Source organism: Hydractinia symbiolongicarpus, chromosome 2 (assembly GCF_029227915.1).
Source record: "Hydractinia symbiolongicarpus strain clone_291-10 chromosome 2, HSymV2.1, whole genome shotgun sequence".
In the NCBI taxonomy this organism is placed as follows: domain Eukaryota; kingdom Metazoa; phylum Cnidaria; class Hydrozoa; order Anthoathecata; family Hydractiniidae; genus Hydractinia; species Hydractinia symbiolongicarpus.
Window position 1 is genome coordinate 15,897,207 of NC_079876.1, and position 15,847 is coordinate 15,913,053.

Genomic DNA, 15,847 nt, shown 5'->3' on the forward strand with positions numbered 1-15,847 from the left:
ATGAAAATAGTTTATCATTATTAATAATCCTGTGTATGTTAGTCTTTATTTACTGCAAAAAAACAAATTTCTGTCATCCATCTTTAGCACAAAATCCCTTGGTTTTAGGTTCTTTCAAAATTAATATATATGTTAACATTAGCCGTGTTATTTAATTTAGGCAACATGTAAAATTAAATTCCAAGGTTTCTGTTAGAAAATGAGTCCTAACAAAGCAAGGAAAAGGTTGGCTTGCATACGATGTGTATTGGATACTGTAAAAAGAATTAAATCAAACAAACCATTGCCACAAGAACTTTGCTTTGTCCCTGCTACGATTGAGTATGTGATATCGCCTGATCTAAACACAGTTAAATTTCCATTGCATTTTAATGTTTGGACAAGTCCTTCTAAAAAAGACGGGAAGTTAGTTGGACGGATAACTGTTAGTGAGAGTAAAGTTAAGGAATTTTCTTTGCTTGCATATGGGGAGGAGTTTTCGAACGATGCAGGAGACTGGATCCAAATTGAGAAGGTAAGCATCACCAAAGACCGTTTTTTTGTCATTTGAAATAGTATATTTCTCTATATTTCTCAGGAAAATTCAAAATCTAAAATCGATTTGCTGTTTGAAGCAAAGGATGGAAATTTCTGGATCTTGCTGCAGGCAAGAGATGCTAAACCCGATAGCCCACTCACTCTCACAGCAAAGTATGACATTGCGGAGTCGCCTACCAAATCTTCTGAATCGAAAGATGATATTTTTGGTGGTTTGCTTAGTGTGAGGCATAAGAAAGGCGATAAATCAAAAAAGAAGAAGACATGTTACAGGTCTGACATTTCCTTTGTTGTTGTTATTCTTGCATGATTCTTCTAATACTTTACCTATATAAAAATAAAATTTGCACAACCGGAAAGTGGTGCTACTACTGTGGTTACACCAAATTTATTTTGCACAAATTTTATGCTGTGCTAAAAGGGTTTACTATAGGGTGAAACCGAATTCACAATTTTTTTAAAGCAAATTAATTTATGCTTACTCCAAACTAATAAGCCAAGATAGGCGTATTTCTCTTTAAAATTTGTAGATTCTATAACGTGTTTAGACTATACACTTTTTATATAAGAAGCTATTTTTTAAAATGTTGAGCCTGAGATTTTGTAAAAAAATTAATAACATATAAACATACGAATTATTTTGTTCTATAGGTGTATGTAATGTTTTTAGGGGATTTTGCTTATATACTTCATGTTTTAAAAACTTCAAACTTTTTTTCAACTTCAACCTCAGGTGTTTTTTTCATCCAAAAATCTGACCATATATCCAAATTATCTCACTGAAATATCTAATTTTGCAACTTTTTTGGAAGAGTACAAATAACATTTGCTGCTAAAGTGCAAAAAAAAGAAAATCCAACCTCAACTGAAATAATGAAATTGTGTGTGTGTTTATTTTCAATGAATGATCCATTAGAGTATTTTTTATATTAAAAGGACATCTTTTTGAAAATTGTGCTTTTCTTTTCTTTTCAGTCACTTTACGAAAAGCAAATTTAAAGCAGCATTTCAAATGTGATAAAAAAAATATTGTTACATTTTTAAGGGTCAATAATAATTATAACAAAGTTTTTCTTTTATAAATATCACCTTTTTTTTTTAGTTATAGGGGATTTTTACATCTTATATATTGCTAGTTTTATTTATATTGTGTATTTTTTTAGATGGCAAAATGTGGTTGAGAATAGCTATATGTTGCATATCCTCCCTACCTCACTTCCTCCAAATGCTGATGAAGCAGCTATCAGTCGATTATCCAATCCTCCACCCAACTGGTCCCTTGAGGCTGATGAAGAGCTTGTGCGATTTTTAGTCGATCACTGCAAAACATATGACCAGCAAGTGGGTGGAGCGAGTAAATATGTGGAATCAGTTACTGTATCTACGGTATTGTGTTCTTAAATCCATGGTTTTTCTGTGTGTTCGAAACTGTAAACTTTAGGAAGGGTTTCGTTATCAGATCAATGAAGGTATAATTCAAAAAAACCTTTTTCCTTTTTTTTGCAGTTTTGTTAACCCCAATGACTATTTATTTCCAATGAAGTTGTTAAAAAATAAAACGTTTGCAGGTTTGTTAAATAATGCCATGTTTATTAAATAATTCATTATGTGGTCACTGTCATTTAAGTTTCTGCAAATGTGTTTCGCAAAACAGATTTGAACAAAGAGGACATAATGTGAAGTATAAAACTTTGCAGAAACAGTGCAGCAAAGCATTTATGATATAAAAAGACTCTATCACTACACAGGCTGTGAAGCTGCAATGGCTTTTAATGCATGCATAGCACTCAGAAATAGGGTTCACTTATATATATATATAATGTTCATGCCACGGAACTCCCACAGCTCTCTGTAGAGAATGTGCAGGCTTTCCCTAGAAGAGTAAATTTTGCCAGCTCAGAACCACCTAAATTATTAGAATATTCAAAGAATATTTTTTTGGCTTCAATTAACATTTTTCCTTTTTTTAATTAATTTTTTGAACATATGAAAATGAATGTATACATACCCCGCAACAGCCATTGAGGTCCAATGTGATAACCCAAACGGATGTTTTCTCAAAAAATAGAAAAAAACACTGCTTCTTGTATTTATTATGAGATCCTTTGTTTGGTCATAAACTAAACACCTAATACATGACCCTGTATGTTAATAATACACACCTACAACGAGGTCAATTTATTTAGGAACAAGATTCTGCATATAATCTTCTTGATGGTGATTCTGACACTTTCTGGGAATCTGATGGAAGCCTGGGGAGACATTATATCCGTCTACAGATAGCTACTGGTGTTATCATTCAGTAAGTTGAATATGGTAAAATTTGGCTAGGCTAGTCTATCCTATACTTGTAACTTACTTTAAATATTTTTTAGTACCTAATCTGATGTTCCAATAAATATAAAAATTCGGATCAAACTGACTGGGCAATTGTTGGATATATCAGTAATTTGAGTAAAAAATGTCAGAAATATATAAATACTCTGGTATTGAAATTATTTTTTGCCTCAAATTTTTAATATCTTAAAATGCTGGCTCTTGAGTTTTTTCTACTTTCTAAATTTTGGATTCTGGTGATCAAACATTTTCAAAAATTAAAATCTTGTGTGGATAGTGTCAATTGTAGAATCACTAATAATATAGGAGTTATGTTGTGCTGATCAAAACATTTAATGGAGATGGGTTTATTCAGAAATCATTGAATGAGAAAATAGTGTTAATAGAGGGGTTTAGCATTTTTTATCTTGTAGAATAAGCTTCTCTAGATGTTCAGAAATTATTTGTGAGTGACACTAGGTTGAGCCTTTAGTATAGGGGATCTGGACCTTAAACCCTATTTTTACCAACATAAATTTATGTTCCGGCACCATGCTTAAAAAGTGCAATTTAAGTTTTACTCTGGACTGGAGCACCCAGAAGATTTTTGATTTAAACCTGTATTTGACTTATTTCAATATAAGAATTACTTTAATGTTTTCTACGGATGTTTGTAAACATTAGCATGCTAAAACCAAAATGGTGTGGTGACTATTCAGTTTGAAATTATTTTGTAAATAAGTATGTTTGCTAGCTTCTGTTTACATTGAAAGACTTTATCGATGATATTTTAAAGTAGTAAGTATAACTAAAATATATACAGTAAAATATATGCTGGTATTTAAATTCATGCTATAGCTACAACAACGTCAGCATTTAGTAAAGGTGCAAATTACTTTTCAGAAAATGTATTCCCCAAAATTGTTGTGTCAATGAAACCACAGGTTAAGACATTTTGATGACGTCTGAACATGTTTTGTCTTACAAATTAATTATGGGGGGAAATAATAATTGTGCTCAGTCATTGCACTCAAAATTTAGGTAGCCATGATTAAACATTAAACACTATAGTTATAAATACTTTTTGTTGTATTGGTAGTTAAATGTATAGTTACCTAGCTGCATTAAAGCATCAAAATTAAACTTTGTTTATGAGCCTAAATTTGACTGAATACTTTATAAATGTTCTCTTTTCAGGTAGGTAGCAAAAAACTAGAGGTTATGTTAGAAATCAGCTTAGTGAAGATAAAGGATGCATGTTTGCTAAACTAAATAAGTCAATAGGATAGCCTTTTCAATTAAAAAAAGGTTTTTAAGGAAGAATCTTGGTATATCTTAGCTAAAAGAACAACATACAACGACTAGCCTAATATAGACATAATATAATCCACAGGTTCCCCCATGGTACGTATTCTCTTCATTGAACTTTAATTCGTTGTACATATCCCAGGCATTGCTGTTTCCTGCATTCTTATCATAATGTAGCAATCCAACTGTCATTTTGAATACGGCTAATTCTTATATAAATTATATACATTTATATTGACTGTGAGTCTATTAAAAATTATTATGGTTTCAGGAGACTGGTGATGGGTGTTGACCAATCAGATGATAACTACATGCCAAGTAGAGTGCTGGTATACGGGACAACAACGACTGGTCAGAGCAGGATGCTAAATGAAACCCGCATCGAAAGGTGACTGCTACTTTTGTTTTAAAGTTTATTATGAAAAATATTTAAATTGATTACGCTATAATAAAGAAATGAATGTGGAAACAATGTTTAAGAAAGAAAATATGAAGAAAGAAATTTAATTTTATTGATTGCAAATTGACTTATATTTGCAAACTTTAATTCAGCATTTTTTTAAACCAGGATTTGATATTTTAAATTGATTCCACACTGTATAAAAGTTATTATTTTCTATAGTACACAAACAGGTGATGTTGCTATCTTGGAAAATGCAGCAGAATATTATCCTACAGTGGAAATTCGAATAAAGGAGTGCAAAGGTGTTTATTCATTTGATTTCGAGTTTTAAAATGATTTGTCGTGCTTAATTTTAATGTTAGGTAGGAGAAACAACTAAACTGGTACAAGTCAGATATCAAGCTTTCCATGGTGTGTGTCAAGAATACCATGGCTTTCCATGGTGTGTGTCAAGAATACCATGGCTTTCCATGGTGTGTGTCAAGAATACCATGGCTTTTCATGGTGTGTGTCAAGAATACCATGGCTTTCCATGGTGTGTATCAAGAGTACCATGGCTTTTCATGGTGTGTATCAAGAGTACCATGGCTTTTCATGGTGTGTGTCAAGAATACCATGGCTTTCCATGGTGTGTGTCAAGAATACCATGGCTTTCCATGGTGTGTGTCAAGAATACCATGGCTTTTCATGGTGTGTGTCAAGAATACCATGGCTTTTCATGGTGTGTATCAAGAGTACCATGGCTTTTCATGGTGTGTGTCAAGAATACCATGGCTTTCCATGGTGTGTGTCAAGAATACCATGGCTTTCCATGGTGTGTGTCAAGAATACCATGGCTTTTCATGGTGTGTGTCAAGAATACGATGGCTTTCCATGGTGTGTGTCAAAAATACCATGGCTTTCCATGGTGTGTGTCAAGAATACCATGGCTTTCCATGGTGTGTGTCAAGAATACCATGGCTTTTCATGGTGTGTATCAAGAGTACCATGGCTTTTCATGGTGTGTATCAAGAGTACCATGGCTTTTCATGGTGTGTGTCAAGAATACCATGGCTTTCCATGGTGTGTGTCAAGAATACCATGGCTTTTCATAGTGTGTGTCAAGAATACCATGGCTTTTCATGGTGTGTGTCAAGAATACCATGGCTATCCATGGTGTGTGTCAAGAATACCATGGCTTTCCATGGTGTGTGTCAAGAATACCATGGCTTTCCATGGTGTGTGTCAAGAATACCATGGCTTTCCATGGTGTGTGTCAAGAATACCATGGCTTTTCATGGTGTGTATCAAGAGTACCATGGCTTTTCATGGTGTGTATCAAGAGTACCATGGCTTTTCATGGTGTGTGTCAAGAATACCATGGCTTTCCATGGTGTGTGTCAAGAATACCATGGCTTTTCATGGTGTGTGTCAAGAATACCATGGCTTTCCATGGTGTGTGTCAAGAATACCATGGCTTTTCATGGTGTGTGTCAAGAATACCATGGCTATCCATGGTGTGTGTCAAGAATACCATGGCTTTCCATGGTGTGTGTCAAGAATACCATGGCTTTCCATGGTGTGTGTCAAGAATACCATGGCTTTTCATGGTGTGTATCAAGAGTACCATGGCTTTTCATGGTGTGTATCAAGAGTACCATGGCTTTTCATGGTGTGTATCAAGAGTACCATGGCTTTTCATGGTGTGTATCAAGAGTACCATGGCTTTTCATGGTGTGTGTCAAGAATACCATGGCTTTCCATGGTGTGTGTCAAGAATACCATGGCTTTCCATGGTGTGTGTCAAGAATACCATGGCTTTTCATGGTGTGTATGAAGAGTACCAGGGCTTTTCATGGTGTGTGTCAAGAATACCATGGCTTTTCATGGTGTGTATTAAGAGTACCAGGGCTTTTCATAGTGTGTATCAAGAGTACCATGGCTTTCCATGGTTTGTATCAAGAGTACCAGCCATATTAAGGGCATAATTTTTGCTTGCTCTAAATTAATAGAGAATGGAGAAAACATTTTTTTTTTTCAAAAAATTTGCATATGTTTTCTTGAATCTCTGGTTCAGAATTTTTGCATAATTATTATCTTGAAGTTCTCTTCGATTAGTTGGTTTGAAGGAAAAAACAAAGACAATTTTTTTTTCGTGAGATTAGATTGTTTAATGTTGCCAGAATAAATCCAAAGTTAGCCATGTAATTAAGTGTATCATTATCCGAAAATGAATCAATTGCATGCCCTTTAAAGTGCGAGCTGAACATAAAATTCAAGTAATTGAAAAAATTTTATTTGTATTTTTAAAAACTAGTTTTTATTCTGTAGACGATGGCATTGATTGTCGAGTGCATTACATCAAAATTGCATCTTCGAAGCATAAACAAAACGGATTGAATCGAAACTCATTTGATAAGGATCTCGTCAGGTAGGTAGTTATCTCGTTTTTAGGTGAATTTCCTTAAATAAAACTGGTAGAAACACAATTTGGTTTTATTTAGTAATTCCTATATTCTTGTATATAAACTGTCACTCCAAAGTGCCAATTTTAAAAATTCTTTTGTTTTCTTTCACCACTTTTAATGGTGGCTGCTTTTGTTACGTAAAACAGAATTAAAATTAAACGGTTAGATCCCGTTGGAGATTGGGCTGGTATTTTAAAAAATGTCCCCTTGCAATCTTAAGCCTGATCTTGTATATTTTGAAAGGTATTGCAGGGTTGTGGAAACAGGTTCGCCATTCCAAAAGTATTGTGTTCGACTATTTTTGTTTGAATTTAAATATAAGAAAAAAAGTAAGTATTTGTTTATTTAATACTCTGATTCACTATTACATTTTTATCATTAGATACCCCAAACTGGAGTCTGTTGTGGATAGAGAGCTTTTATACCGTCGTGCTCAAGCTTTGACACCCTTTATGATCCTCTTCGATAGCGTCATATTATACTTACTACCCACCTGGGGATACACAGCCGGTACGTACTCATGTCTTGAGGCGATGCGCCAATTCTTTCCACTCTCTCGTCGAAGACAAGGACTTATTTTGAATTGCTTACGAGAGTCGGTGGGAGCTACGTCGCCCAACATGCCGAAGATATATATCAATCGTCATATTGCCGCAGAACATTTGGTCGATCCATTGGGGGACCCTGATGCAAAAAATTCCATTTTTAATCAGGTGAGTGATCGAAGTTACACTGTCATCTTTTCTGTGCCACCACAGCGGATATAACGGTACCTTTGATTTAAAGTTTAAGATTATGTCCATGCATAAATCTGGGTTACTTTAAAACATATATATATTTCCCAACCAACCTGTGTTAAATAGAGGTGCAGAGCTCTTTTTGTGTTTGTCATAAGGTATGTGCGTACCTGATGAGATAGGAAGCTCTCCAGTCATCGAGTTTTATGTTTTTCGTTTTTAATTACTTATCTTATACGTTAATTGTTTTATACTGCTCCATTTCCGGACTATACAAAACTAAATTTCCTTTTTTATAGTTGTATGAAGCACTACGGCCTGAGAAATGTGATGTAAAACTTGACTACAGGTGGATTTCTTTTCTACATGTTTTCGTTGTTGTTGTTGTTGTTGTTTGTTGTTGATGTTGTTGTTGTTTTCTTTTGTTGTTGTTGTTGTTGTTGTTTTTGTTATTGTTGTTGTTGCTGTTGTTTGTTGTTGTTGTTGTGGATGTCGTGGCTGGTGTTGTTGTTGTTGTTTTTATTGTCAATATTTGTATTATTTATTTGCTTTTAACCTAATTTGTTAAACTTTCATTGTTTAGATGGTCATTAAAATATGATCAGTGGTGGGAATGTAAATTCATTGGCGAGGGTATTATTGATCAAGGTATGTTGCGATTGTGTTTCACATGTCATCGAGCTCCATCGTCTCACAGGCCTCACGACGAAACATTTCTAAGTTGATTTGTAGTCACAAAAAACCAACTTTTTGAGGCGTGTAGTAAGGTCGTCTTAACTTCATACTCAACTTTGTGTTCGTAACTGTTAAGCGTTTTGTGTGTAGCAATATTTGCAAAGTTTTTTATTTTTTCACAAGGCAGCAATTTTTCAAGTTTATCCTGACAAGTAGTTATGTAGGTTCAGACAATTTGGATTTAGGTTATTTGGTTAGCTTCCAACTCTCAAAGTATGCCCTTGTTTGCCGGACGTGGATCGTTCTGTAAAGCAAACGTGTTATAAAGTGCGACTAGCGCAATATAAACGTTGTTTACCTAGTCTACGCATCTGAAAAAGTAGCACTTCCTCAGCCTACCGGCTGCGGAGAATTTTGCCAACTTTGTAAAATGGCCGAAAAGTACAATTGTCTCAATGTTTATGTGACGATGGCCTTCTAAAATCTGCAAGTAGTATCTTGGATTTAATCTTCTCGCTTAACTTTAACGTAAAGTAATCGTTAATTTATTAAGCCTTTTTTAATAGGGGGAGGATTCAGAGACAGTATTGCAGACCTTGCTGAAGAGTTGTGTCCTTCCTCACAAGATAGCTTGCAACCTTTGCCACTCCCATTCTTCGTCAGAAGTCCAAATCAGGTAATAAAAAGGGTTGTTATTGGTGTGTTGTTTGTACTTGAATTCAGTATTTTCGTCGAGACACAATTAGAGTGTCATCAGATTTTGTGGCAGTTACTTTTCCTATTTTTTTGCAAAGAACCATGCTATTTAATCTTGGAATTCATGTATTTTGTTTCTTACTTTTTAACCTTATTCGGTCCACCCCTCTTGCCGGCTTTTTTGATAACTTTCATTTGCTATACTCAATGTTATTGATACTACTCAGTTTTTATATCGATCTTTTAGGCACCTTTATGCCGAGTATTTAGGTAACATACCTCTCTTTAGATATTAGCTATTACTTGAAACTACCCCTAAAAATCTCAATAAATTCCTAAAATGTAGATCGTTAATCGCTAAAGTTTTTTTCTCGCATTGTGTTCCCTAAGAATTTTCCTGACGTGAGACAAAATGTATACACACTAGTTGGTTCTACATGGAAAATCCTGGAGAACAGCAAAAGTTTATGCCCGCAAAATGCAAAAAATTTGAGTTAAAGCTGAACGGGAAAAGATTCTTTCGCGAAAATTGTATTTCCTTATTATAGTTTTCACATATATGTTATAGTTATTTATTGTCTTCTTCAGACGGCAACATCGAATGTGTATCGCGATTGTTACGTACCAAACGCAAAATGCAAGCTGTTTGCTAAATATGAATGGATTGGTCAACTTATGGGAGCGTGCTTAAGAGGGAAAGAAAACCTTGTATGTAGTTTTGGAAATTGTGTCTTGTTTCTTAAAAACATTTATCTCTAGTTATCCTTTTGTTGGCATAAATTTAGTTTCGCTCGCAACGAAATCTTATGAAGAGATCACAAAAGATGATACAGCTTAATTTTTCCTAGTAGCTTTCGTTGTTATGTACTGTATATCAGACGTAATCGCCATGATCATATTATAACATGATATTTTTGTCGCTTGTTAATGTGTAGGTCATTTCGCTTCCTCCCTTCATATGGAAAATATTAAATCACGAGCCAGTATCTTTTGACAAAGATTATTTCACAGTAGACGCTGCTGAGGTTAGTGTGTGTTTTTATGTAACTCTGTGTGTGGGTTTTTTTTTTGCTAGTCATAAAATCTGTGTACCATGTAACTGTAGTTGTTAAGTTAACTCTCTCTAATTTGAATTTCAAGGGGGAATAAATTTTTGTTTGCATTAGAGATAGATTCGAATGACATTGCTTAAGATATTCTCAAGGTTACTTTGACTTTGTTCGAACTATAGAGATATTCTAATTATTGAGATTCAAGTTACAGGGATTTAAATTTCGGAGATTCAAATTACAGAGATTCGAATTACGGGGATTCAAATTACGGAGATTCAACATACGGAGATTTGAATCAGAGAGAGTTAACTGTAAACAGACTTAATTTTTGATAATAAACATCGCGAAATAAATTGCTAGTCAAGATAGAACTGATAGCAAGGCTCAAAATTTTGTCGGAAAAATAAAATTTGCTGTCGTTTTTTTTTAATCGTTGCAGTTTCTATAGGAATTACTATTTTCTGTTGCAGGTGCAATTTCACGAAATGATGGAGAAGATAAATGAAGAAAAATTTAAGGAGATGTACGAAGGTGTTTTGGTGTACACAACAGTGAGATGTTCTTTTGAATTTGGTCTAGTGTCTTGTTTTTCTTAGAGATTAACTGAAGTTAAATTCAGGTGAAGTGAATTTTACATCACAGTTAAAAGTGCAACTGTGTACATGGTGTTTCACTTCGGGTTTTCTTTTGTGTTCATGATTTCTAAACTCTGATTGAAAACCGCATTTCGACCCGAGGTAGAGTTTTACATGAAAACCTTGCACCAATTTGAAATTTTACTTCTGTTAAAATGATCGTAATGAAATGCCACACGAACTTCGTCCGAAGTGATAAAAACTAATGTTCTATGGAGCACAGCGTTGGCTGTAGTGATTCAAATCAGTTTGAGTTCGCTGCGATTAGTCTTTTTTGTTGTGTGTTTTATTGACTATTAAAGTTCTTGCTCTTAAAAAACATGTTTTTATAGGTTTTATCTAACGGCACCGAAGTTTGTGTAAAAGATAATGCCGGCTATGTTAAGTATGAGGACCGCTCAGATTTTTTAAGACTTGTCAGAGAAAATCGCATGGTTGAATTTCAAGAACAGGTAACTTCAGCATCTTTTCTAGTGCATTGAATATTTTTAAATGTTTGGATTATTTTTATTGTGTGCTAATTATCTCAAAATCACGTAATGGTGTCTTCTTAGCCATAGGTATGTTGAATTTCGAAAATGTCGGAAAATGTTTTGTCAAACAAAATTAATTGGCATTGAGAAAAAAATTTATCACAGCCGCCCATGCCTGAAAGTTATTTTTTTTTTATTTATTTTTCTTTTTTAGTCACTTCTATGTGGATAGTAATAACTTTCCGAAAATTTTCCTTTACTTTGGGCCGGCATATTTTTGTTCGAAAGGATGCACGCTTTTTTTAAACGTGACCGAGATTTTACACTGATTTGTTTATAGCATTTTGTCTTTTTGATTAAGCTTATGGCTTGTTCAAAGCTCAATTCTTCCTAAAAGTTTTGTACTCTTATAGTGCAAGTGCTCCTTGAAATATACAAAGCTTGCACTAGTCTTTACTGAGCCTGTCGTTTATTTCTTAAGAAGTATGTCTTTTACGTTCTTAAAGAGCTGGAAAATGAATCTGTAAGAACTGGAATTTTTTTTTTTGCTTAAACTAAATCAAAATCAGAAAACTTTGTTGCATATTTTTGTGTCGCCGTAGCTTAGTAATTATAACTACCGTACTTTGTGCGGGAGATCCCCTTGGCGACGATTCAATATGGGCAAGTGAATGTTATCATAACCTCGGGTTGACCCAAGCAATGTAAGGGAAATTTGGGGAGATGACACACTGTCTGGGCGCCGTTGTATGTTGCAGGGAGCTGTCTTGCAGCGCACGGGCCCTAATTGGGTATGCGTATCTCAAAATGAGCATTGGATGCTCTAGGACTTTCCATCTAAGCCATGGCCCCTCCTGGAAATAATAGACAGGGTACAAGCCATGTAAAATATGCACATCTATCCCTATCTTGCATTATTGGTGTAAACACGTGTCATGTGTAAACCAACTTTTCCAACTTTCATGTGAAACTCTTCTAGATTGTTGCTATACGCAATGGTTTGGAAAAAGTTGTACCCAAGGCTGTTTTGACTTTGCTGACATGGCAAGAGTTGGAGAGAAGAATTTGTGGTGATCCTGAGATTTCTGTGGAAGCATTAAAAAAGTCAGGTGGGATAAATTTGCTGTTATTATTGTGTTCCTTAAGTGCAAGCGTATAAATTTTCGCGCAAAACCTTTTGGAGCGTTATTTATGATGACACAAAGAGCTGCCTTTCTTGAAACAAATTATTTCGTCAATATCAACATCTTTTACCTGACAACACACACGAAAAGATTTTAAAACAGTGTGTAATGTGGTATCTTCACTGAATCTGAGTGTCTACTAAATTATATCGATTTTCATTTTCGAAGCGGCTTATTTTGGATGTACGGTATATACTTGTTATATATATGTATATGTAATTTTTTTTTACTAATATTTTATTTTTTTTGGCACTTTTAGCTCATTACGACGATTTTGAAGATGAATCTGACCCCACTATTAAGTATATGTGGCAAGCTTTAGAAAACTTTACCAACGGTAAGAAAATAAAATTACAATTACAAAAGAAAAGTACTTGTTTAATTTAGGCTATCTTGCCTAAATTTCATGTTTTCCTAACATAATTATTATGTTCCAAATTTTGACTTTTCCTCAGTTTCAATTCCAAACTGATTTTCGCCATAAAATTTGTTTCTAGATTTCTAAAAACTAACTTCACACTTTTTTGTGAATAGGTGCCTAAAAGTTTTTGATTTGCTGACATAAGCAATTTTTTACATTCTTTTTCAGTGATACTTATAGGTAACTCTCAACGTACACTATGTCAGGAATGTCAGGAATTTTGCAAAAATAAGCAAAATGTCAGAAAAATTTGGTCATTTTATGAAATGTCCAGAAATTTGACAGGAATTTTAAACCTCCCCCTCTTTCCGCTTTTTATTTTAATGTTTTTTAATGTCAGTTTTTATCTTCAGCTTGTATATGTTTTATCCTTTGTTTCCTTTTTTTCCTTTGTACATTGCATTTCTTCTTCCTTAAACAGCCAGCGATAACTATAGGAAAAATGAGGAGAGAAAATTTGAAAATGCTATGATTTTTAGATAAAAAAAATCACCACAGACCACATTTGTTTGAGTGGAAACCCGTCGTTAGAATAACCCTTTTTTTCTATTCAATTTTTTGTTGTTTAGTTAATTAAATCAGCCGGTACGGTTTAAATACAACCTCCTGAAAAAAAAGTGTATCATGTTAAAAATCAGTTTTAGTTTTCTCAGCCTCGTCATAACTTTGTGTTTACCATTTTTGTTACAGAAGACAGAAGTCGGTTTTTAAGATTCGTCACTGGTCGACGACGTTTGCCAACGCCGCTGTATATATCGAAAAGCAAATCGTAAGTGACGCTGTTTCTTTTTGTCCTCTCTTCTTTGTTGAAAAATTCTTCAGCAGAGTTAATGCGGTCACTATTTTCTTTAAAAATTATATTCTCTTGGTGATATGATGCAACCAAAGCCTCTTTCCAGTCTTTCGTCGCACCTTTTTTTTACTATTGTAAAATTGTTCTACGCATGCGTGACTTTATTTTAGATCCACGCATGTAAACGCCCTGCCTGAATCAGCGACATGTTCACACACGCTCTTCCTTCCTTCGTACACCAGGTAAGTAAGGTTCCAACTTTGTTCTCTAGCTTATTTAAACTCGCGTAAAAAAAACAAGCTTTTCTAATTGAGGCAGCTTTCGAGCAAACTCCAAAAAACTAAACCCATGAAAGTCGTGGACTTTGCTACTGAGAAATACATGTTGTGAGCAATAACACACAGAAATCTAGAGAGAAGGAGAGAAAGAAAAACTGAGCTTCAGAGACAAACTAAATGAAATTTTAACCCAATTGGAACCGTAGAAAAGGTCTCTAAGAATTTTGCTGCGTTGCCTGGACATAATTTAGAAAAAAGCCTGAGCCTGCTGAACCAACCGCCGCAACTTGGACATGATTTAGGAAAAAGAAGAAAACGTGTTTTGCCAAATCTTCTTACTCCTATTCTAGTAAAATTTATTTTTCAAGCAGACTAAACTTTCTTATTTTTTTTTCGTAATAGTCTTAAATTGCTTCTAACGATATTCTATGGTAAAAGAAAGTTCTACTCTTGTCACTTTAAGCGGTCTCAGGCATTTGGCGAAAACCTGAAAAAAGCCGTTTCCCGTGCCTTGTGGAAATGGAAACCCGAAAAGTCCGATATAAACAAAAATTTGGTAAAAATAAGCATCCATGTACGCAGTTTTACACTTATTTATTAACATTCCAAAGGAGCTAGTATAGCCTAGAATTAGAATGTTCTAGACTCGTTCTAGCGTTGCCCAATGAAAGCCTCTATACGTGTTTTGATATAACTTATATATAACCTTACTAGTAGCTACCATATCAATAATGATTCATCAGGACGATATTACTACAGATATTTTTTGCTTTTATTTCCACAGTTTAGAATATGTAGAATTATTTTGTTAGAATAACAATTTTTTTCTTCTTGTCTAGTGCTACACAAGCTGAAGAGAAACTACGATATGCAGCTTATTACTGCGTCTCTATTGATACTGATATGAGTCCTTGGGAAGATTAGAAGGGAAGCAGTACATCCTGAAGAAACATTAGACCAACTCCTTGCTAAATTTATATCTCACACGTTTTCTGCTGTATATTCGATTTTCTTTCTTCAGTTGCCGGTGTAAAGACGAGTATACTGTTCTTTTTATCGGTGTGTGTCGGCAAATTTTCGTGTTACTGACAATAGAAAGGGCGCAGAACCTTGGACAAATGCTTCATTTTCTATTATGTTAGTGAAAAACCGTAGTACGTTAGGGAGGTGTACCTTTTAAAATTTCTAAACGGTTGTAGAAAGGTCAGCAAAGAATAACTGAATGTACTGATATACTTCCCAGGTAAACAACGTTCTTAAACCAAAATTTGGAATAAAGAATATTTGGTAACAGTCCCGGAAAAGTCAAACAAGTATTAAGTGAATCTCTGTAGCCTTTTCAGCAACCTGACCAGTTTCAAAATTTATTTCGTAGGTGCTTCTTTTTCTCGTTTTACTTTTAAATGATACCTACACAATTGTCAGTGACTGTGTTCTTTTTTTTGCCGCCACACAATAGCTTAAATTTCATTGGCTGACAAATAAAAAAAAATAAAAACGCCGTGAAGATAAAATAGCTATTAATTAATTTCTTTAAAGCTGTGGATAAAGAAAGAATGTTTGACCTCGGATTTATTTTGCTTGGTTATTAACAGGTATTTTCTTTTTTACGGTTTTGTCAGTTTACATTATCGGTGAAAAATCCGTCGGTTAAAAAAGACAAATTTTGTGCTAGCCGACAAATATTTTCGCCGACGAAATCAACGAAATTTAATATAGAATAATTTTTTATATTCATGTGGTTACGGTTTAAAAAAAATTAGAGTAACTTTATTCATAATTCAAATGTAAATAACAACAAACCCAACCTATGTCTTTATTCTCGTGTATGTTAACGCATTTTACTCCAATTTATTCTAACTAGTCGTTAGCCCGTGGAACATCCACGGGTT

General features: G+C 34.3%; 1 protein-coding gene across 1 annotated transcript; it reads left to right on the forward strand.

Moving 5' to 3' along the window:
- The first annotated feature begins 139 nt into the window (after nt 1-139).
- Nucleotides 140-15,762, forward strand: LOC130629651 (E3 ubiquitin-protein ligase HECTD3-like). The gene is made up of 20 exons (XM_057442931.1): nt 140-514; nt 578-810; nt 1,701-1,923; nt 2,724-2,839; nt 4,433-4,549; nt 4,784-4,866; nt 6,875-6,974; nt 7,394-7,724; nt 8,048-8,097; nt 8,332-8,396; nt 8,990-9,099; nt 9,708-9,827; nt 10,055-10,144; nt 10,642-10,722; nt 11,139-11,258; nt 12,259-12,388; nt 12,723-12,800; nt 13,575-13,653; nt 13,848-13,919; nt 14,795-15,762. Exons 1-20 carry the CDS (start codon nt 200-202, stop codon nt 14,877-14,879), a joined length of 2,598 nt encoding a protein of 865 aa, XP_057298914.1. The 5' UTR covers nt 140-199; the 3' UTR covers nt 14,880-15,762.
- Nucleotides 15,763-15,847: the final 85 nt, after the last annotated feature.